General features: G+C 39.5%; 1 protein-coding gene across 2 annotated transcripts in view; it reads left to right on the forward strand.

Moving 5' to 3' along the window:
• The window catches only part of LOC129495388 (serpin B7-like), a 51,232-nt gene extending 28,182 nt beyond the window's left edge, over window positions 1-23,050 (forward strand). For both annotated transcript variants that reach the window (XM_055302838.1, XM_055302839.1), the window contains exons 2-8: window positions 1,178-1,363; window positions 6,597-6,647; window positions 7,192-7,308; window positions 14,443-14,560; window positions 18,585-18,727; window positions 20,057-20,203; window positions 21,877-23,050. In XM_055302838.1, the coding sequence (XP_055158813.1) occupies window positions 1,178-1,363; window positions 6,597-6,647; window positions 7,192-7,308; window positions 14,443-14,560; window positions 18,585-18,727; window positions 20,057-20,203; window positions 21,877-22,275 (1,161 nt within the window). In that variant the 3' untranslated portion in view covers window positions 22,276-23,050. The remainder of the gene's footprint in view (window positions 1-1,177; window positions 1,364-6,596; window positions 6,648-7,191; window positions 7,309-14,442; window positions 14,561-18,584; window positions 18,728-20,056; window positions 20,204-21,876) is intronic.
• The last annotated feature ends 2,150 nt before the right edge of the window (window positions 23,051-25,200 follow it).

The following is a 25,200-nucleotide window of genomic DNA, read 5'->3' on the forward strand; positions in this document are numbered from 1 at the left end:
GTTAATCATCTCACCTAATAAGATGCAATTTAGAAGCTTAGAGAAGTTAAAGACTTGACTCAGGTCACACAACTGTTACCAACAAGGTTGGGGTTAGGACTGGGTTCCATAAGGGTCCATGACTCTTAGAACCTGCCACTCCATTAGGCATAATATCACAAAACATTCAAGGAAAATAATTTAGAGGATCCATATGAATTCATTCAGTCTGAGACAACCCCATCTTTGGTGTTGGGATCACTTGAGTATTGTGGAAAAAGTCTGCAAAGAAATGCTAAGGCGGATTGTTGAAGAATTTCATGCTGGTGGCAGCCCTATATATTTCAGAAACATTATCAAGAATATGAAGACAGTCTCATTTTCATCCTGGATTGTAAATTTGCTGTTATACCTCAGGTTCTCCAGTAAGAGAGACCTCTGTGTTGGAAAGTCCTGTGCATGTTTGTGATATGTAATATGGTTAATTACATTCTACATTCCAAAAAAAGTTAGAAAATGGTGTGAAAATAACAAATACAGGATCAAAGATCCATAATATTTGAAGTTAGGACAGTCTTAAAAAGAGTTAAGGTATATGATTACTCTAAGCACATGTATGGCAGCTATTCTGGAGAGAAGGAAGGAAATTATGTGTTAAATCTCCAAATGTTAACATTTTTTAAAATTACAGATTTAGAAAGCAAGGACTATAGTCCTGTTAATAGACTGTCTAATGTTCTAATCTTTGTTTTAGTGCAAAGAGCACTTTTGCTCTATTTCAGCTTAGAAAGCTGGGGTGATGTGATTAATGGTAGAACCCAGGAATATGTCTGCTTAGGAGTTGAAAACAGAACTCTCAGATGCCTCTGATGATTGAAATGCCACATCAAGGAGAACTGGAAATATGTCCTGGATATGAGTGGGAGAACATAGGCAGAAACATAGAAACACTGCACGAAAGAGTTTTGGTGTAAAACAAAATGAGTGTCTCATGATGCTGTTGACAGAAGAGATAGTTTTAGTGTTGGTAACAAGGATACTGGACCAAGGGAAATTTTTCTTTTTGTTCTAACTTATTTGACGGTTACATCCAAGACTGAAGAAATGAAGCTTCAAATATAAAAAGAAATGATTTTAAAAAACCATCATATCACCCAAAATGTCCTTGGAACTCATTCCATTTGTCTTTGTTCTCTAGGCGGCACTTCGTTCCACAATGGCCTCTCTTGCTGCAGCAAATGCAGAGTTTTGCTTCAATCTGTTCAGAGAGATGGATAACAATCAAGGAAGTGAAAATGTGTTCTTTTCTTCCCTGAGCATCTTCACTGCCCTGGCCCTGGTCCGTTTGGGCGCACGGGGTGATTGTGTTTCCCAGATTGATAAGGTCAGTCTCCATTATGCCATCACCCATGATTTCTGCAATTAATCATTTAGGGCAAATTGTTTCCTACAAGAGCATATTCTACTGCAATGGTCCCATGTAAATGAAGACATCTCAAAGAGTCCCTCTCCGGGTGTGAAGAAGTCTCACTGCTCGTAGCACTTGTTTTTGATATGAGAGACAGCAGGAACATACTCAGAACTGTCGCTTTGATTCTTTTCTTTAGTATAGTGGTTCTCGAAATGCATTTCCTAGACCAGCAGCATCAGCATCACCTGGAGAATTCGTTAGAAATGCAGATGCTTGGGCCCCACCTGAGACCCACTGAATCAGGAACCATGGGGATGGAGTTCAGCAATCTGTGGTTTAATAAACTCCCCAGGTGCACACTAAAGCTTGGGAAACCACTGCCTAATAAACAAATTAGTAGTCAAGTAGATAAGAAAGAAGAACAAGAAGATACCAATGAAGTCCCACTTTAAATATGAGTGACCTGGGTACCAAAGACATAATAGTACATTCCAGATAATAGCAGCCTGCCTGCACGGTTATCACATTGTCATCAACACCTTTAGAAAGTACTTTTTAACTAACCCATGCACACTACCCTGAACCATGCTGTGCAGGGAAGTGAAACAGTCATGGAATTGCAGTAGCTCAGTAGCAGGTGAGATGCCAGGCCTAGGCTGGTCTTTATCATCCCTTCCTGCCCGCTGGTTCCCCCCATATTCTAGTTCATAAAAGAGAGCTAGGGGAAGATTGTCTGCGTTGCAACCTTTCACAACTAAGCACTTGTTGAAGATTGTTCGTGCAGATACTTTAAGCTAGGGTGATTTGTTTCTCCCTCTGGATAGCTCACTGAATATTTGTTGCTAGGGAAATAACCGCAGAGTCTCAGAATGCCTTTTTTCCAAGAGCTGGAGTGATTCCCAGTTGCAGTATGTTGAACACCTTTAATGAGCTGATAACAACTAACTGCTGAGGACTTCATCAGTGTTAGGCTGTGGGATAGGTTCCATGGGTACCTTATTTGCTGCTCACAATAACACTGACGTAGGTACTATTACCCGGATTTTGTGTGTTCCCATACCATCTTAGCTAGTAAGTGGCAGAGCTATGTTTCAAATTCAAGGTGATATCCTAAGTCAGAGTCTCTAAACCTTGGCCCTACAGACATTTTAAGGCAGATAACTCTTTGTTGTGAGTGGCTTTTCTGTGCCCCGGAGAAGGCTTAGCAGCATCCTTGGCCTTTTCTCGTTAGATACCCACTAGTGTACCTCTCTTTTGTCGTGACAATCAACAGTGTCTCCAGGTATTGCCAGATGTCCCCCACGAAGTAGAATCAACCCACAACTGAGAACTATTTGCCTTAAAGCCGCCAAACTGAGATGCAGCCCTAAGTACATTATTGAAAAGCCTCAGTTATTTTAAAGTTGGGATTTTGATCAACAAATCTAAAGCCTTTGGGAAAGAAAAAACTTAGCAACTCATAAAAATGTATTCATTCATTAGTATAAATACATAATGTTTTAGAACCTAGTAAGGCAACTTGATGTCATGGAAACAGATCATTGGCCTGCGAGTTAGAAAGTTAGATCCAAATTCTGATTTGGGAAAATTAGTTCACCCGTGTGGGCCTCAGGATCCTTACCTGTAAACTGTGGGGGTTGCTTTGGTGGCATCCACCTAAGATAGTCTCCAGGTTGTTCCTGTTCCATATGTTAGACAAAGATGGATCGGCTCCACACCCCACGCCTTTAACACAACAGAAGGCAGTTATTTATTGTTGTATGATTTCAGTTTAGGAACATTCTCAGGCTATTGCCTGATTCATTTCTTGAGGTCTCCTTGCCCCCCAGCTGCCATGTGAACTCGGGTCAATAGCTCATGGGAGGTGGGTCACAGTGAATTCAAAGAGCCTTTCCTACCAGGATCTGCTCTTTTTACTGTCACTGGTGGATTCTGTACCTTTCCTGAGTTACTTCTTACAACCCTTGCTATTATGACTTCCTATAAGAAACATGTAAGAGGGGAGAAAATGGCAACTGTAGAGACCGAAACACTCATATAATTCATTTGTACAAATATTTAGTTGTCTGCAGTATTCCTTCTTGGAAATTGTTAGCCTTCCCCTACAGCCCCCCAATCCTATCCCTTGTAATACCTGGCACTTGACTGGTATATATATAAAAGAGAAATCCAGCCTCAATCAATTTATTTATAATTTATGGCATCCATTCATCTGTCTCTCTTAAGTGTTACCATGGATCAGTGGTCATTTTTGCTTTTGATGCTCAGATGGTCACAGTTGGGCCAGTAGAAATCTCTTTAAATTTGTCATTTTAAAGAAATCCTTACAGATGATTAAATCTTTGCTAACTGACAACATGGTGTTCTGGGCCTATCCTGAATTTTCTTGGCTCAAGACAGGCCAGGTTACCTACTCTCAGTGAAGCCCTGGTTCCTTTATTGGATAATAGTAGGATAATAGTATTGAAATCTAGAACTGGCACACATGAGGTTCAGTGGAGTTAAAGTGACATACCAGCTACTTGCCATTTAAGTGAAAGAGAAGAAAAATATATTTATTTATTTATGAGGTCCTGTGTTCAGGACAATATTTTTTCATTTAGCTCTAATATTACTCTACTTCATTATTTTGATATAATGGTTTTTGTTTTATTTTATTTTATTTTTGGAGTAAAAACTAAGTCTTATTTATTTTTTAAGACTGAAACACTAGGAGTATATGTCACAGCTTTGAAACACCAAAGACAGGCTCTATTATCGTTTCAAGAAATAAGTTGGCAAAAATATAGCTAGGTCTTTATCAAAATGATAAGGTGCTAGAGCTAGGGCAGGACCACTACGTGATACAAAGGCCCCAGGCAAAAGTGGTACTTGGTAAGGGGTATGGCTTCCCATACCCAGTGTAGCGTCACCTCTCATGTTTTTGCAGGGTCTCCTAGCTGAAAGATGTACTGTGTATTTCAAGAAATGCATATCCACATCTTCTTGGCCGGAAACAGATATCCACAAGTAACTGTTCGAAGTTCAAAATTCTTATTCAAACTACCTCTCCCAACTCCACATCTTAAATCAACTTAATGCCCTCGTATAATAAAACAAAAACCAAGTAAAATAAAGACTAAGAAACCTTTTTTCCCCCTTCTAAATTAGTGACCTCATGGATTTTGTTTTATAGCTTATGGAAAATGATTTGGTGAAACTTCTGGTAAAACAGGGTTGGCAGCAAACAGAAACACCTCTGCTTACACTAATATAATCGTTTTTATTTTTATTTTTTTTAAAGATTTTTATTAATTTTTTCATGAGAGACACAGAGAGAGGCAGAGACATAGGCAGAGGGAGAAGCAGTCTCCCTGCAGGAAACCTGATGCGGGACTCGATCCCAGGACTCCAGGATCATGACCTGAGCCAAAGCAGATGCTCAACCACTGAGCCATCCGGGTGCCCTGGTCATGGTAGTTTTATTGTTAAATGTCTAATAGCTTAGAATTTTTGAAAATATAAAAATATATATATATCACCTCAATATTGTACCGGTCCAGTTTACTAAAAGCCAATTAGGAATATCAGAAGAGACAACTAGATTTTATCAAAATAGAGTAAAATTAGAAATGATCAAAGAACGATAGTAAATATTTATACTTGTTGAAGCTTTTTTCAAAAACTTCACAAGAATGACTTCTGGGCATTCATATACTTTTTTATAATATTGGTTTCACAAGAGTTAAACCAACTATAAACTTGGTTTCAAAAGAATTAGTTCTGAAAAGACAGCATTTTTGAGTCCTGACACTATACCATGATGTTTTATGTTTCTGGTACTTCTGAATTTTCCCAAATACCAGTCTATCTAATGCCAAGGCAAAATGAGAAAGGGGCCTGATATTTTTCATGCTCCACAATGGCATAGAGCTTGGAGGCGGGCGGGATGATATCTGGATGCCAAGGATGGTGTCTCAATGCCTGCAAAGACCCCATCAGTGAATTTTAAATTGACTACTAATCTGATAAGATTTGCCTTGTTGCCTTTGCCTTATCTCTTACTCTACCTCAATATTAATTATTATTCTAGAGTAAGAGGATGTAGAAACTGAGGTAGGTTCCAATTCTCTGTGACCTATTAAGACTAATAGTGACACTCCTAGTCTTCATACGATCTCATATGTCTTACTGAGCTGTTCCATTTCTTCCTAGCCAATAAGATGGTGCTGTCAGTTAGGGGTTTGAAGTCTTGAAGTTGATTGCTCCCACAGAGGCACTGATAGCAGCATTGACTTAATTAAATTCCCATACATGATTTCTTTACCCAGTGTCAAAGTGGTCTTTCACCCCTTCTCCCTACTTCCCTACTTCTACCTCCCACTAGCTTCAAATATGGCACATATGACCCCTTAAACCTACACCCTTCTACAGAAAATCTTAGCTGTCTCGGTGTATCTGGGAGGCAGCGCACACTCAGTTTGCTCCAGACAGTTGCATAAATGACCACCATATACATAGTATATTCTTATCACTTCCTAAGAGAGAAGCTGTTTTGCATTTCAGAACCTGTGGATGTAAGGGCCTGGGGAAATTCAGGTAAAGTGCAATAGAAAATTAAAGCTTGAGCAGAATAGCAATTATTAAAATAATAGGATTAGGAAAGCCACGTTGGAAAAGGAAAAACCTAAAACTACCCAATTTCAGATAATCGCAGGATCTTCTTTATTTTTTCCTCAAATAGTCGCAGGATCTTAAATTACATCTCTCAAGTCCCAATTTAGCTTCACATTTAGGACTTCCTAGATATTCAGTAACTACGTCTCCCTTTTATGTCTTGATGCCTACGTATTTAGCCTTAATCTTGCCCACCACGTAGCTAAATAAAATTTCTTATTTGATTCTTTTTGATCCTTGTCTAGGTTTAATCAGTGAGTAACTGTTAAATTGCTCCACCAGAATGAGCAAACCAAAATAACTATCAAGCACAATCCATTTTGTAGCCATCGATTTATTACCTCTGCCAGCTTGTGGCACTTTCCCCAGTGAATAATCTGTGTCCTAACCAAGTCAATAGGGGGGCTGCACCTGTCACGTGTGCCCTGTGTGCTTCCAAATACACACACAAACACAATCATTGACTATGAAGTCTCTTCCTTAACTTTATTTTGTGGGGTCCCCTACTGTCGAGCAGGACCTAACTGCTTTCCTTGCTCCCCGTTTGCAGATGCTTCACTTCAACACAGCGTCAGGATGGGGAAGCTCTTCTAACACTCAGGTAAAGACAACATGCCAAAAAAGAATGTGAGATTAAATTTAGAGAAATTACCATCTCACCGATGTAGTTAATTATGCTTAGTGTCCTGTCAAAGCCAAGGACTATGTCTCACTCAGATTTCCACAGTGTGGCATCTTAAGTACGAATTTTGATAATTTACTTGTTAATTATAAATTTACCAATATTTGTGTGTGTGTTGGTCAGATTTTGGCAGATTTTGCATTTATCCTTTGATATTCACAGCCAATTTATATTGGTAAAATGAACTATTTAGTATACATACAAGGTAAATTCATTATCTGCTGTTAACAATTTTGTTCTAAGGTTAATTATTTTGGTAAAATTTTTAATTAATGTTGATTACAGATACTATTATGAGAAAGGGCCAGAAATTGTAAATATAGGTAGCATTGCTGCTTTTACAAGCATCATAATTTTTCAATTCTTTTCTGGTATAATATACATGTTTTATTTCTTGTGTAAGTAAGAGTGCAGTTATATTTGCAGTCCTGTAATACAGTTTTATGAATCTTTTTAATAACAGCCAGGACTTCAATCTCAACTGAAAAGAGTCCTCTCTGATATAAACACATCCCATAGGTATTACGAGCTCAGCATTGTCAATGGTCTTTTCGCAGAAAAAGTGTTTGACTTTCATAAGGTAAGTGTGGTCTCCTGCATCACAGGTGATTTCTTCTCTGGACACTAGTCTCGTTCAATCCATTGTCTGCAAAGGGACTTGTGTCTTTCTAGGGAGCCTTACAATGGAGATTTTTTTTTCTTTTTCTTTTTCTTTTTCTTTTCTTTTTTATTTTTTTAGATTTTTTTTTCTTATAGCTGCTAATGATGTTCCCAGATGTCTTCGAAATTTCATCACTCTGTTTTCAGAGTGCAGTTCACTTGAGCCAAGTGATCCCCATACTCAGGGTCAGCAGACTTCGAGGCTCCAAACCCCTGTCCTCTGGCGGTGATGCGGAGCTGTAACCGGGTGGGAGGAGCAAGCAACCCATTTAGGGTTTTCTGTGGGCAGCAGAGGAAACAGCTTTTCCTCTGAGCTTCGTGTCTCCTGGGATGGCTGTGGATCCCCAGGGCTGAGTCCCCCCCTCTGTTCTCAGCCATGCTTTCATCTGTCCTGCCAACAGTAACGTTGCGGTGAGATCACTGACCCAAGGGCCCCTTGTGTGGGACTTAGGATAAGGCCAGGCAGCAGCAGGGAAGTGAGCGGAAGGCAGAGGATTGGTTCACTCGAGGTCAGCAGGCGAGTTTTCATGTTACTTTGTGGTGTCTGTGTTATCACTGCATTCACCACCCAAAGACCAGTGTGACCCAGACCACACCCTACACGCCACTGGGCTCAACCCACGCTTTAGAGCCACCATCGCTGGGGCGACCAGGCAGGTTAGTACTATTGAAGCAGATGCAAGGGCCATGATTTTCTGGGCGTGCTTCTTCTCCCTTTGAGTTCCCCACTTGTCAGACGACCACAGAGCTTTGCTTCATGACATCTCTGGGCTGATCTCCACTTGCCTCTTGGCCAGCTGTCTGTGTTCCACCCAGCCATTATTGTCTCTCCAGTCACCCACACGGATTCTCTGCCTTCCTACACCACTCCCAAACCCTTTGGCAGCTGGCCAAGTCTGAAGCATGAGGCCACTTTGTGTTTTAATCTCTCCAAAGGAATCCTACCGAAGCTTTACAGGGGCCACCCTCTGTGTTCAGCTGCACATTTTGTGCCTCTTTTCCCACACATGCTGCAGAGTCCCTGAGGGACTGCTAGCTCTTTAACCTGGAGGTTGATGTGTATGTCATGTTACTATTTATAGCACATTTCCATGTTACTTTATCTGGCACTCAGTGTGTGCACCCAGCGCGGTGAGGGTGACATCCGATCACCAACATGGAAAACAGACACTGCCATTTCTACCGTCCCAAACCTTTATAAACACAGTTAGTTACTCTAAAAACTACTTTGCACTGAAAATGTAACTATTGTCGTCAACGTTCGGTTGTCAGACCAGTGCAAAGATAGATCATCTCCCAAGTATTTTTCCTTTTGTTGTGTAACAGTTTTTTACTCATATTTGAGTATGGATGAGTCCAACAGAATTGCTAAAGATAATAATAATGTATGAATTGTCTTTACAAAAAAGTATGTAGAAGACCCAACCACCATCTCTGTTGCCTTCTCCTCCCTCTTCCCCAAATCTGTGCTACATCTGTCTTGGTTGGTCGGACCTCTGTGAATGCCATTCCTGCCCCCCAGCTCTGCCATCATCTCGGGTAACTGAAGGTTCCCCAGGGACGCTGAAGAGGACACCCAGCTGTGAGCACAGTCACGGTGCTCACAGTGACCCTCCCTCTATACCACTACAGTAACAAATGCCCAAGCCACACCCTGAAACTCATCAACGCCCAGAACTGTTGCACTCCTGAAATCTACAACTGGAGTTGCCTGTCAGTGGCCACATCATTCCATGCTTCTTGTTCTTTCGTTATTTCAGCCCCACCCTACCTGTTCTTCAGCTGCAGTGAGTTATGCAATTTTTTTAATCTCTCTGTCGTCTCTCAACGTATCAGCTCTCTCTTTCCCCCAGCAAAGCCCCATCCGGATCAGTCCCATGACTTCCCCCAGCAGCTGTTCCTTGGCCACCCACTACCCGACACTTGTGCTGTGTGTGTGTCTGTGTGTGGTCACCAGCATGATGCCACTGGCTCCCAGCCCTGCTAGGTGTTCTCTGTGCTGCCCAGCAGTCAGCTGGGTGCTCAGTAATTTCTTTCTCTCATTCCTCCCAACACTTACTGAAAGCTCTTCTGCCTCTCTCAGTTTCCCAACAAACCCTTGTGGCCACCCTCAGTTTCAACTAGTTCTGTGCCATGAGCTCTAGATCTCTGATACGTTAGATCCATCCAGTTGGTCCTGGGGCAGGAGAAGGGCCCAGGGCTATGGGTGCCCAGGTGAGGACCAGGAGCCATGGGATTTGGTGGAAATGTCCCTGGGTTTTCTTCAGCACACATCCTGTCTCCCCTGGTCATCAGAATTACGACAGCAACAGGGTGTCAACCATGGCCTTCCGGTGTGTGGGTGGATGTCTGGGTCATCTGGGATAGCCCGAGACCTCAGGGTGACACCCCTGTGCTCCTCAGAACTGCTGCTCTGGGCTCCATGGGTGACTAGCCAGCGGAAGGGACCACCCGCACACCCACTGCTGTCTGCCTGGCCAAGATCAAACACTTGACTCGGTCCTAATTTTACAATCGTTTGTCGTCTTCACCTCAAAAATAGACTTTCCATACTTGGCACAAGCACCTTTAAATTTCAAACTTTTTTTTTAAGATTTTATTTATTTATTAATGAGAGAGAGAGAGCAGCAAAGACACAGGCAGAGGGAGAAGCAGGCTCCATGCAGGGAGCTTGACATGGGATTCGATCCCTGGTCTCCAGGATCAGGCCCCAGGCTGTAGGCGGCGCTAAACCCCTGAGCCGCCTGGGCTGCTCCCCCCCCTTTTTAAAATAGGAATTTACTTTAGTACTTAAGTGAAAATACATGTTGTAATATACATAGGATAAATATTTTAGTTCTGGATAGGCAATTTGATCTTAAAATTAATGGAAGAATTTTCAAGAGACACAGTGTGGCTCTTTCTTAACGATGAACATATGATAGAAGTTTGCGGAACAGACTGTATATAGAGAAAAAACCTAGACTTGTGTTGTTTTGTATTCCAGCTTCTCTTCTACAGGTAGAAGCACATTCACCACAGAATAATGTATTTTCTTATTTAAGCAATAAATTCCCATCTCCACTTGTCTTCTACTTGACAAAGAAAACAGAGACCATCATGGGTGATCCATATCACCGACTCACACCCGGCTCCCTTTCCTCTTTCCCTTCATTTTCAGAGGGAACACTGTTTAATGGATAATTTTTCCATTTCTTCTTGCCACCTCACTCCCCACCCAAGTTTCTTGGTGATATGTTTCCGTCAGTATTTTTCCTGAACTTCCGTCACTCTACTGTCTTCGCATATAAATGTGCTCCAGAGACAAATCTTCTAAATTTTTCTCTTCTTTTTTTTTTTAAAGTTACCCCATGATTCTCTTCTCATTTTTGTGTTTCTCAGTCTGACAATCTAAACTTGAAAAATCAAATTTCTTCAGAGTGGTAAATCTAGGCAGGATCCATTTTTTTCACCCTCTCTCACTACTCTAGCTATTGCACACTAGCTTCTACCTTCTACATTCTCCTGAAGCTGCTCTTACCAAGGTGACTGATGGCTTCCAATGGACACCAAGCTATGGACACCAAGCTATGGGCACCTCGCAGTTTTGGTCTTACCTGCCTCTTTAGTATTCAACACTATTGGAGCTCCCTGAAACTTTCCCCTCTCATAGTTTCTATGGCATTGATTTCTCCTGGTTTTCTACCTTCTTCTTCATCTCATTTTCCTTTGTTTATCTTTATTCCTTCACTTATCTCTGAAATACTGGTGTTCGTTAGGGTTCTGCTATCAGACCTCTAACACTTTGAGTCTACTCTTTTACCCGGGAAGAGGTGATCAACTTGAAAGTGTGTAGTTCCTTGACTCTGTCCTCCATAACTCCACAGTTCTCTGTGGCTGTATGATGAATCATTCCTCACCCAGAGTGCTATGCTCATCTCTCTACCTGCCTACTACAAATCCTCAGGGTCTATGGATTCTTCAGCACACCATCTCTCCTGTCCCCACATATTCTCCAACCCCTGGGTTCTCTTTCAGTGAATGACTTACCAAGTATTTTGATCAACTCTGACTTATCCCTTTCCTGGAGCTTCATAGTGCATCAGAAAAGAAGACCTAAGAGGTTTTCCTTCTACTTTCAAAAGAAAAGTTATTTTGAAATAATTTCTTTTTTAAAAAAGATTTTATTTATTCATGAGAGACACACAGAGAGGAGAGGCAGAGACACAGGGAGAGGGAGAGGGTCCATGCAGGGACCCTGAAGTGGGACTCGATCCCAGATCCCCGGATCACACTCTGAGCAAAAGGCTCAGAGTGAGATGCTCAATCACTTAGCCACCCAGGCGTCCCTTGAAATAATTTCAAACTCACATAGAAGTTGCAAGTATTGTAGAAAGAACATTCCCCCCCTGGACCATTTGAGATGCTTTATCATATTTGAATAGTTTCATGTAATTCCTACAAAAAATGATATTCTTCTAAATAATCATGATACAACCATCAAGATCAGGAAGTTAACAATTTACATTAGTATCAGCTTATCAGCTTATCTTTCAAACCTTTTGAGTTTTACCAGTCAGCCCAACATCATCCCCTCATAGCAAAGGATTTAGTCAGAGTCATGCACTATATTCTGTTGTTGACTCACTTTTAGTCTTAGTCTCCTTCAATTTGGAACATTTCATAGCCTGTTTTGACTTTCATGATCTTGACAATTTTGATGATATTCACAGTGTCCAGTTTTAGGCCAGGTATATTTTAGAATGCCCTTCAGTGTGGGTTTGTTTGATGTTTCTTCATAATTAGAGTTCCATTTTTCCCCAGTTTGACTGAAATATGATTGATATTGATATGTAATATTGTATAAGTTTAAAGCGTATGGCATGTTGATTTGATACACTTATATATTGTGCGAGGATTATTGCCATAACATTAGCTAACACTTGCACCAGATTTGATGGAAACATCCAGTGTTTTGTTTTATTGTGTTATCCCTATTGCACACCAGCAGGATTCTGATTTATCCCATTGCTTGTCCTGCCATCTTTGATTATGTGATTACACAGATATGCTGGGTTTCACTGTTGTGAAGTTCCTCCTTTTCCCCTGTTGTTAAGTATTTTGTAGGGAACTGCTTTCAGGCTGTGTAAATATCTCATTCTTGAGAAAACGTATTTATTTATTTGTTTGTTTATTTATAGCAATATGGACCCATGGTGTCTTTTGTTTTAGCCAAAAGGTTATAATCCATCATATTATTTTCATGCTCAAATTATTTCTTCTATTGGCATCTGTGTTTTTTTTGATAGGCCCCCTTCATTTGAGCACTCTCTGGCACCATGAGATGTTCCAATCTCATCTTCTTTTCCTGTTTTAGTCCTAGAATCAGCCATTTCTCCAGGAGCCCTAGTTCTTTTTAAGGAAGATACATGCATATATTAAATGCGTGTTCATCTCTTTACTTGTATCTAATGAAACTCATGAGTTCCTATTGGTATCTCCAATTTCCATTAATACACCACAGGGTTCATTTTTTTGTTTTCTGTCTTCCTATGTTTGTTTATCTCTCTTCTCTAATAGTGAGAAGTCTGGCTGACATTATTCTTATATATTTACTTGTTTGATCCACCTCCTTCTATGTAACCAATCTCCTATCACTGATGCTGTTGCCCCTCCCAGTGTGAAAACACCTTCTTCATCCCATGAGAGATCTGCCCCTCCATGTTAGGCTGTTTCTCCACGAGAATACTTCCTCCCTCCACTTAGTCCCCCACACCCCATGGTGAGCTGCCTACCACAGAGATGTCACTCCCACTTTTTTGTGCTTTGACACCCCACATGGATGCCCATCTCACACTATTTAAGATCTAGTATCTGCATAAGGACTCCCCTCCTCAGGGATGCCTCAGGACTTTGCCTGAACTTGAATTCCAGAGCTGGGCTTCCCTGACAAGGCAATGTGTTCTTCATCTGCTTTGGCCACTCAAACTTTGTGCTGAATGGCTCCTCACTGTGATGGGGCTATGCCATCCAGCCCTGCCACAGTGGTCCTCCCCATCCTGAGATGTATACCTACCTAGATTCGCCCCTCCTTATGGCTTTGAGTCTGAATGGTTCAAGAAGGAAATGGAAGGGTAGGGGATAAGAAAAGAGCTAGTTCCACCTTCTAGTGCATTTCTAACATTTGTCTTGTCTTCCCCATGACCCTGGAAATTGCTAGTGCCTCGGTTCAGGACCTCTTTACATCCTTCAGGATAAACTATTAGGACACTTTAACAAGTCCTTCTATTTCCAATCAGTTTTATTTTCTGTGCTGATTTCAGAGTCCCCTTTATGAAATGTACATTTAAATATTATTCCTCTGTTTAAATGCTTTAAATAACTTACTCTAAAATAAAATGAAAGCTCCTTGTCAAGGGCAACAAGACACTCACGCTCTTCCTCTGCCCTGGCTCCATTTCCATCTTCTACACATGCTTCCATCAGCACAAATTCCTGTTGGTCTTCTGAGTGTCCAAAGATCCTCCTACTCCTCTGAGGGTACTATTGCTTGGAGTGCTCACCTTTTCTGCTTGTTCTCATCAACTTGACTTCTTTTCTTCTTTTTTTTTTTCTTTCTTTCAAGTGCAGGCAAAGTCCAGGGGCTTGAGCTTCCTTTTTTAAGTACAAGAAGTAGCCTGAAAGCCTTCTTAATGTTTTCAGTAGGAAGGGGGTGACAAAAGCAAGAAAGATAAGCTAAGACACTGTTGAAGTATTTATAGTGAGAAAGCAGTGGTAAAGCCAAGGGAGTGGTCTTTAGATGTAATCCTAATCAGCCTCTCCCTAATAAACATAAGTTCAAATAGCATGCTTGCTGTGCAAATTCAGTTTCAGGTTCTCCAGCTCCTGTCTTAGCCATGTTCTCATATTTCTAGCCATATTTCCTCATTTTTGAGTGAGGAATGAGTCTTTGAGTTAGATGGTGGAAATGAAGAGATGAGTTCAAAAACAGATTTCTTATATGCTTAGTTGATGGTGATTTATGACTATAAGAACTGTGTATTACTTATAGAACTGTAATTATTTATATTTATAGGACTATATTGAGTGTGCTGAAAAATTATACAATGCCAAAGTGGAACGAGTTGACTTTACAAATGATGTAGAAGATACCAGATATAAAATTAATAAATGGGTTGAAAATGAGACACATGGTGAGTGCAACCCTATTTTTCTATAAGATTTGTCAGTGATATGTGAATACTAACAATAGTCAAGTTTAAAGCTGGAAGTTTTGGGGCACCTAGGTGGCTCAGTCTGTCAAGTGTCTGTCTTTGGCTCAGGTCATGATCCCAGGGTCCTGGCATAGAGCCGCAAGTCCTACTCCCTGCTCAGGGGGGCGCCTGCTTCCCCCTCTCTCTCTGCCCCTCCCCACCTGCTCCTGTTCCCTTCCACTTGCTGTCTTTCTCTCAAATAAATAGATAAAAAATCTTTAAAAAATACAGGTGGAAGTCTTTTGTAAGATATGCAAGGAACAGTTCCTCCTAATCCAAAGTAATAGTTGCTGTTATTGAATATTGCTCAAGCACTGTTGGTGGGAAGACACATTGGTGCAGCCACTATGGAAAACAGTATGGAGGTTCTTCAGAAAATTAAAAACAGAATTATCAATATGCTCCAGGAATTCCACTACTGGATATTTATCCAAAGAAAATGAAAACATTTATTTGAAAAAATATATATATATGCCTGTGGCTATTGCCCCATTATTTCCAGTAGCCAAGATGTAGAAGCAACCATATGTTTATTAGTAGATTAGTGGATAAAGAAGATATATATATATATGTTGATATATATATATATCAAGATATAGATAGATAGATAGATAGAAAGGAATATTACTAAGCCATAAAAAGAATGAAATCTTACCATTTGCAGCAACATGGACAGACCTAGAAGGTATAATGCTAAGTGAAATAAGACAGAGAAACACAGATATTATGATTTCATTCATACATGGAATTTAAGAAACAAAACAAAGAAAAAAGATACAAACAAAAAACTGACTTAAATGCAGAGAAAACAGGTGGTTGTTATCAAAGGGGAGGTGGGGGGGAGATGAAATAGGTGAAGGGGATTAACAGTACACTTACTTCGATAACCACTGAGTAATGTATGGAACTGTTGGATCATTATGTTGTACACCTAAAACTAATATAATAGTGTATGCTAACTGTACTTCAACTAAAAAAAATAGAGTGGCAGTTATCAGGGTCTGGGGCTGGTGCATGAAGGAGAGTTGTCCGATGCATTTAGAGTTTCAGTTTTTCGAGATGAAGTAAGTTCTGAAGGTGTGATGCACAGCAAGGCATATATAGTTAATACAACTGACCTGTTAAGATGGTAAATATGATGCTGTATGTTTTTTAATCACATTGAAAAATGGGAAGCAAAAATTCCTCACAATTTTAGCACCTCAGTAAATCACAGTTTCCTTTTCCCATTTTCTTTTTTTTAAATTTATTTATTTATGATAGACATAGAGAGAGAGGAGAGAGAGAGAGAGAGAGAGAGAGAGAGAGAGGCAGAGACACAGGCAGAGGAGAGGGAGAAGCACGCTCCATGCCAGGAGCCCGACGTGGGACTCGATCGCGGGTCTCCAGGATCACACCTGGGCCAAAGGCAGGCGTGAAACCGCTGAGCCACCCAGGGATTCCCCCTTTTCCCATTATCTATTTTAGTCCTTGGCCTCATGCACATAAGTTGACCTAGTTATGTTTGTAGCCTATGTTCACATCTATGTCTAGATTTTTTTCTTCATACTCTATCTCCCACATTTTTACAGACTACTTTGCAATTTTCATGACTATCTAATTGCAAAGAACAAGTATGAAATAAAGAATGTAAACATATCCTCAGTAGCTTTTTATATATATTATATGGTGGAATGATTTGGGATGTATTGGTTAAATAAAATATATTATTAAATAAAAAAGAATTGCTTTCATATTTGTCCACAATGTGGTTCTGAGTATCTTAATAATCTGCATGCTTTATACTTTTCAGAAATCTTATCTATTACATTATCTCATTGGATTGGGAAACAAACCTATGAAACAAATATTGACTTCATTATGACCATTTCATCCATTAGTGACAAGCTGAACTAATTTACTCAGTTATCCTCAATATCTTATACCTGTGTAGTGAACAAAGACTAGAAGACTATAGAACATTATTTTCAGTGACCACAACATAATATTTCATTATAATGATCAATCCAGTATCTTGCTGTTTTTTCTTAAAGAAGCTTATTGAACTTATGACATCCTACTATATGTGAAATATATTTTTATATCATTGCTTCTTCTAAAAGATGCATACTTTATCTTTCATTTTAAAAGCCTCTTCATTTATCAAAATAATATTTGTGGCAATGGTAGTACCTTTCAGAAAAAATACATTGCTTTATTGGTAAGTGTCTTTCATACATCTAAAAACCGATTTCCAGCTGATGTTCTGGTTGAGTCAAAACAAATATGGTATTTTATAATCAACTGATTATAAGCCTGGTCATTTCTTTACTTAAGGCTTGACCCGGATTTATACTCAGAACAATATACCTGTATTTGCTGAGTCTGGTTCTGTCTCAAATATATGAAACATGTGACTTGCATTCTTAAAAGGTAAACATTCAACATACTACAACTGGGAACAAGAATACAGTGTCTCAATTTCCTTTTGTTCATTCATCATTACCTCAGTAGAGGATTACTTTGACCATTAGCCACCACAAGTTTCAAATACACTATTCACAAACTAACACTGTGCCATTGCTTTTCCCAATAACTGAATGGAATTCTATTTAGTGTGTATTTTTTAAGGGTATCAGATTGATAACACCTTTTTCCGTCTGGACCAGTTATTTATTTCTTTTCCTTCTTTTTTCATGCAAATATATGTTAAAATTATTCTTAGTTTGATAAGCATTTGTTCTCAATACTCATTTGGGGGGAACACTTCAAAATGCTGCCAACATACCAACAAACCCACCCAGGTCTTATCACCCCTTCCCCATCCTCCACACATACCAGGGCAGTCCTTTTGAAAGAGAAATCTGACCCATCATGACGGTGTTCTTTCTTATCTTACAATGAATACTGAATAATCATTTTCCATTGCTTTCAGGATAATCCAAAGTTACCACCAGACATGTAGGCTCTTCATTATTTGGTCACTGACTGTAACCTTTCCAACCACTACTTTCCCTAATACATCAGAATGAGTTAGGATTTTCCCAAATATGCTGTGCTCTTCCAGGCTTCCGTGTGTTTAAATAGACAGCCTCTACTATATGCAGCTTCTCTCTGCCTCCCCTTGGCCCTCAGCTCCAGCAGAAGGTCAAGCCAGAGATGAGAGCCCCTAATCTGTGCTCCTACAGCACCCTGAGCACATGGCTGCAGTACCAATGTGTATGGCTCTGTTTGGTTGTTGCCTCCCCTGTGCTGGACCGTGAACCCAATGAGGACAAGGACGGTGCCTTTCATGGTTATGATTCAAGTATCAAGAGTAGGTTTGACATCCAGCAAAAATCTTAATGTAGAATGAAAGAAGTAATTAGCCCAACAGAATGGAGTTGAATTATATTTGGAGGGCTGTGATCTCATTGGGGCAGTAAAGTAGTTTGGTGCTTACAAGCAAGGAGGGCCCTTGGGGAATTGTCTTTCTGGGTTGGAATCCTTTTGCCGTAACTTTCTTGTTGTATGATGTTGTATAAATTATTCCATCTCTCTGTGTTCCATCTTCTTCAACAGGAAGTGAAAACAATAATAGTGCCTGCCTCATAGAGATTTTGTGAGGATTAAACCAAATACTGTACATAAAGTGTTCAGAGAGTACTGGATGGAGTGATTGTTCGTAGATTATTACTAATATCATTTATTATTAGAATTATGTCATAAGGAAAATATCATGTTCAGCTTGTCTTTTTTTTTAAATTACATTAATGGGGTGCCTGGGTGGCTTAGTCAATGGAGCATCTGCTTGTTGATTTTGGCTCAGGTTGTGATCTCGGAGTGGTGAGATCCATGCTCAGTGAGGAGTCTGTTTGAGATTCTTTCCCTCTGCCTCTACCCCTCCCCCTGCTCTGCCTCTCTCTCAAATAAATAAGTCTAAAAATATAAAAAATAAAAATTACATTAAAAATTAACATTTTTTTCTCCATTTATTTGTCCAAAGGTAAAATCAGGAATGTCTTTCAAGAAGATGGCATAAGCTCCTCTGCTGTAATGGTGCTGGTGAATGCCGTGTACTTCAAAGGCAAGTGGGAGTTGGCCTTCAGCAAGAATGAAACCTTAAATTGTCATTTCAAATCTCCCAAGGTATGGAAATATTTTTAATTTAAGAAGTTTTTTTTTGCCAATAGTATTCCTTTGCAGAAATTATGGTATTTATATAGACAAATGAAGGATTCCTCATTTCTTTACTTATTTCTTCTACTGCTTACCAGTGCTTTATGGTGAATTGCTTATAATACAACTTATTTTCCTGATAATGCAGTTTATGGTACATGACTGGAAGTGTCCCGTAAGTCAATATTTCTTAAAATACATTCAAATTTTAGAAAAGTAATAAAGTATGGATTCATTTAAAAGTATTCTAATATTTGGATGCCTATGTCATCAACTTGAAAATATGACAAAAGTGTGCTTTTAGTTTTTTGTAATTCTAACTGTGGGGTGGATAGTTCTAGTCATTTAATATCAATGATTTTCCTGAGGCAAAGCAAGGATGTGTGTCTTTTTACAAAGGAAGAAGTTATATTTAGTAAAGTTACACATTTCCAAGTGTCAGTCTTAACCAACTTTTATAAAACATATATTCTTGTGTGTGTGCGTGTGTGTGTGTGTGTGTGTTTGTGTGGTTACCAATTTGTACACAGTAATCTAATAGTAGAAACATCAAAGGCTTTGGAGTCAAGTTAACTCAAGCACTATAGACCTTCTTATCCTCACAAATGAGGCGATTCCACTAATTGATCTCAAAAGTTTCTTTCAATCACTCAGCCTTTTGAGGCAGAGAAACTCAGGTTAACTTAAAATTAGTTTTATTTATTGAAATATTCTTCCTGCATTTTTCCACATCAGAAATTTGAGACGTAGGAGTACTGAGAGCTGGTGGAAATAAAAGATCACTGAATGAGTGATAAATATTACTATGAATACTCTCGATATTTTTCTTTCATCAAAAGTAAAATACAGACAGTACTATCCAAATCACAAAATTTAAGAATGAAGTCTTATAAAAAAAAATCTATGGTGGTCATTTTAAATTATAATGGGATTTAATGATTATTCATTACTTATTATATAAACATTTTCAGGTAAAACACTAAGTGCAAAGCAGTGTACCAAGTGCTAGGTATATTAACTCATGTAATCTTTTCAACAGTTCTATGCAGTAGAGATTAGTTTTACCCTCATTATACTGGTGAAGAAATAGAGGCACAGAGAAGTGAAGTAACTTGCCCAAAGTTACACAGCTGGGAGTTTTAAACTCAGGCAGTTAATCTCAAAGTCTGAACTGTGAACCACTGCTTGGCAGCAGGTCAGGAAAAATCTATAGGAACAACCAAAAATTGAAGCATCATTTTCATTGTATAAATGAAATAAGGAGGGCTTATAAAAGTTTTTTTGCAACTTGACTTTCAGTGTCCTGGGAAAGCAGTCTCCATGATGCATCAAGAACGGAAGTTCAATTTGTCTGTCATTAGAGACCCACCCATGCAGGTTCTTGAGCTCAAGTATCATGGTGGCATAAGCATGTACATAATGCTGCCTGAGAATGACCTATCCCAAGTAAGTTGCTACTACCACTTTCACCACTGGGGAATTAGAAGATTTTTAGGATGTTATTGATTGTGTTTGTATGCATCCACTTAAAAATTTCAGGTTGTAAGAATTCTTGCATTACGATTTTCATTTAGTTTCATTGTAATTGTGTTTTTTGACATGAACAGCAAGAGGAATGTCATAACGTTGCTATTGATAAATCTAAAGTAACAATATAAAATATTGGTACTCATATTAGGTCAATAATTCGTTTGAGGGACGCCTGGGTGGCTCAGTGGTTGAGTGTCTACTTTCGGCTCAGGGCAGGATCTGGGGTTCCTGGGATTGAGTCCCTCATCGGGCTCCCCACAGGGAGCCTGCTTCTCCCTCTGCCTATGTCTCTGCCTCTTTCTTTGTGTCTCTCATGAATAAATAAATAAAATCTTAAAAAAATAATTCACTTGATAATCTTTATCACAATTAGATTTTGATTCCAAATAATCTACAGTAGTAGAAAAAAGTAGCCCATATAAAACAAACAGCAGATAACTCAAAAGATAGATTTGTTCTTTTACTCATTGTCTACTTTTTTCTTTTCCATAATAGATTTTCTTAAAGATGTTTGGGTCAGTTTAGTATAAATCTATATTCCTACATTATCCTACAGACCTATATAACCCTATGTAACTAAATAATGGGGATTTGGCTTTATGGTGAGCTAAATGAGGAAAAATTCAAATTCAGAATGAGAAATTGTTATAGATTAACTATAAACTGGATCACTTACATGCATAAAATTTAAATTAGACAAAATTTGATTATATAAATTTAGATCCTTGATAAGGATAGCTCTGAAAAGCTCTTTAGGATTCTAGTGAGACTGAATTTGAGAACAGATATCTACCTATAAGATTTGTAAATAATGTGCATGAAAAATCTTCCCTGTATAAGTCTGGACTAGTCTCTCTGATCAATTGTCAGTATTCAGGAGTTGGTGAGCTCCACTTGTGAATTGTTTGGGGCAGCAGTGGTTCTGGAAAGAGAGCCATGGGCTCATAGCTGTGTAACTGAGGTGCCCAGCCAGGCAATTCATCACATTTCCTTACAGTGTCTTGAGCTTCCCTTGTTGCATGTGTTGAGTAGGAGAGTTGACTTGGACCCAAGCCCCCCAGATGGTGTAGGTAATTGTACTGGAAGGTACAGATCACCTAAATAAACCCTGGAGGCTAGACCTCTGGGCTCCTTGCCTTGGGCCCCCTGGGGTTCCACTGGCTATTCCTGCAAGCTATGTAAACAATACCATTTCCTATTACTTTCATGATGGAAAATGGTCAAGAAACACTGGCTTAAATGACCACTGAGCTCCTTTCTCCCTCTGATGATCCTTGCTACCCTAATTCCTTCACCTGCCCACTGTTCCACTTTGGCTATATTTGTTCATATGCAGACTAGAACAGAAATGCCTCGAAATACAAGTAAGCCACACCTTGTCATAGCAGAGTGAATTAAACATGATTTGTTAAAGAGTGCTTTAACTGTGTTAATAATTTCCCATTTTCAGATTCCCCTGAACCCATTGACATTCTTACATGCAAATATCCAGGAGAGGATAATTACGGAAAACCATCTATCTTTGTGGTTGGTGTTTTATCTGTCTCTTAAGCGTATGGTTCTGAATTGCTTTTTCAATATTCCTGCAGATTGAAAACAGGCTGACCTTTCAGAATCTAATGGAGTGGACCAATCCAAGAAAAATGAGCTCTCAGTATGTTGAGGTGTTTCTTCCTCAATTCAAGATAGAGAAGAATTATGAAATCAAACACCATTTAAGAGCCCTGGGGCTGAAAGACATCTTTGATGAATCCAGAGCTGATCTGTCTGGTATAGCTGCAGGAGGCCGTCTGTATGTGTCCAAAATGGTGCACAAGTCCTACATAGAGGTCACTGAGGAGGGTACAGAGGCCACTGCTGCTACAGGAAGTAACATCGTAGAAAAGCAGCTCCCCGAGTCCAGGGTATTCAGAGCTGATCACCCATTCCTCTTCATCATCAGGAAGAATGACATCATCTTGTTTAGTGGCAAAGTCTCTTGCCCTTGAAAATCCAGTTGGTTTCTATTATAGCAGTCCTTCCCATGTCAAGGAACCACCACAGGAGAATAGATTTGAATGTAATGGAAGCACGTGGTATTTCCTTTGTGTTTACTTTCTTCTCATATTGATCAGCGGATGACTTTGGAAACTTGACCCTTTATGGACACCTGGTTGGTTGTCCTGACCCTGCTTGAACCTTTCTACTACCATGTGCCTCACTCATCTCTAAGTTCTTTCTCTTTTTGCCCCAACTCATTCCTACCATCTTGCCACCCTCCCCTCCCCCGCCCCTATAGCCCCTTGGACCCAGAGCTGAGCATCATGTCTGGGAACAGTTGGTGATGACAAAGCAGCCCTAAAGATTTGTCAGAAACTCTATAGTTATCCTGGTTACTCAGTTTCATCATAGATGAGCTTCGAAGGAAGTCCAGCTGCTGGATGTAGGTGTGAGGGATATTCTTTCCCTGCTGACCTAGAAAGACATTAGAAAGCTTCCTTTCACACACCCGATTTGAGATCAGTGTTGAATTTAGATGCCAAAAAATATAGATTTGGGTTTGGGGGACAACTAAAATATTTCATTAATAATTTCAAGTTCATGTCTTTCCATCTTTCCTTGATATAGACTTTTTTTTTCCCTTGGTAGAGACTTAACATGTACATAGTTTTTCAAATATTATGTATCTTTGAACTACTGCCATTTGTTATTTATGGTATATATTTCATGAGCTGTGTAGTTTGTTCTCTGTTTATCAGAATAAATAAATACAACACGGCTGTACCGTGTGATTGTTTTCTCTGACCAATTGTGAGGGCACCAGCCTTTATTTGCTAGGCCAAACAAATCAGCAATGAATAAAAAGAATATTTTTTAAATATAAATCTGATCTGGTTCAATGTTGCTAATTTGTTACACATGAAAGTTACTTTAACAGATACGTAGACTCATAAGGTAATTTTAAGTACTAAAATTTAAGTTCATTAGGGAAAGGATTTGCATATATGAAAATTTGTAGTAAGGTGTAAGTAACTTTGTAAGACAGATCAAAAGTAGAGAATAAAAAAAATAGAGAATCAATAGGCCAACCTGAACTCACTCAGGATTTTAGAAACAGTAGCAGCCTATTGGATTATGTTTTTATCACAAAAGACTTTCACTTGAATAAGAACTGAATAAACCTGGAGTAGTCTATAACATGGCCCTGTGGTGCATAATATTAGACCTGGCAGGTACTAGATTTTCAACAAATGTGGGATGCGTGAATATGGTATGAATGAGTTAATGTGACATGATTTGAGAGATGTAGAAGTTTCTGACCAAAATAATTGCTAACCTGCCACACCTGAAATAACTATTGTGCCTTTCAGAGACATTTATGGTGGGGGGCAGTGAAATTTAACTGGTATGCAGTGGTGTGTGTGTGTGGGGGGGTGGGTGGGTGTGTGTTTGAGGGACTGATTTTTCTGATTAACCATTCGCACCTATTGCCATTCAAAAATGACATACTTTTAAGATACAAGAAGAGGGTACAGGAGCATGCATTCTGATGGTAACCATGCTGTTCAGAAGCATGGACACTCTTCACTGCTGATAGCGTTTTCTGGACAGCCTTGGCAGAATTCACAGCTGCTGAGGCTTGAAGCAAGCAACACGGAGAATGAGAGTTTGGTCAGTGAGGAAGTAGTGTGGAAAAATTGGTGTGAGCTTTCCCTACAACTTCAGTTGTTTGGTCTGCCCATATGTCCACCCCATGGTTAAGGGCCCCAGCTCATGCGGAGAAGGGCTACCTTGTCTAGTCGTGATCTAGGCTTAGTTTGGTGTTACTTCCAGAAGCCTGAACAGCTTCTGAAACTGGGGCTGTTGTGGAAGCACTTTTGCTTCCCATGAACATTGTGAATATATCTGAGGCTTGGTGACAGCAAAAGAGACATCTGTTGAACTTCTCTTAGTATTGGGCTTCAGGCTTCTTGGGGGCAAGATTGGTTTAGTATCCCAACATCCCTAGAACAATACTTAATGTATGGTAGGCACTCAGTGTGTCTTTAGAGTAAATGTAGCGGGTGGCCCTAAGGGTGTGACTTGGGGTGGAAATGAAACCTCAGTGACCACTTCAGTAGAAAATCAAGCCATTGAGCTTGAAATCAATTTCCTTTCATACATAGATGACTTTTTATCTTTTAGGATCATGTGTGTTTCAATCTGCTTATTTTAACAATAGGTATTTCCAAAATTCTTCTCTTACTCAAAATTCTCACTATATATGATCCCGTCTGAACACATGGCTTCTGTAATAGCTGATGACACTTAGCTTAATGCTTAATTTCATCCAAATTCATGACTTCCCCCTGAAAAGTCCACCTAAATGTCCTGGAGTAAAGCTAAACATGTCTCAAGCTAAAACACATCACCATCTTCCGCATGATCTTCTTGGGGACCCACTTCTCATTAAGGACAAATATTGTCTAAAACTCTCATCTCAAAACATCAAGGTTATCTTTATATAATTCTTCTTTTTCACACTGGGACTCTTCACTGGAGTTACCACTAAAACGTCTCTTGAATTTATCTCCTTTTCTTTCTTCCCATCAGTACTGCTCGAGTTTAGACTGTTCACATCTGTAGTTTGTATCTTATCTATTCTCTCTGCCTTTTGTGACTTGTATTTCCCTCTCACGCTTAAGCCCAAAGTGATAAGGCTTTCCATATTTTCATCTATATATGCAAGTTATCTTCCTGAAACAAGGATCAGAGCAAGTCACTTTCTTATAAAACACCAATGGTTCTTTACCACCTAAGGACAGAGTCTAAACTCCAGCATGGCCCTTCAGGCCTTCGACAATTTTCCACATCCTCCCCTCCACCTGGTTTTGCCACTCTCTGCCAAAGACTGAGCTCAACATATCTTGGACTAATTGACAACCAAATCCACT

Source organism: Nyctereutes procyonoides, unplaced genomic scaffold, assembly GCF_905146905.1.
Source record: "Nyctereutes procyonoides isolate TBG_1078 unplaced genomic scaffold, NYPRO_anot_genome, whole genome shotgun sequence".
In the NCBI taxonomy this organism is placed as follows: Eukaryota; Metazoa; Chordata; class Mammalia; order Carnivora; family Canidae; genus Nyctereutes; species Nyctereutes procyonoides.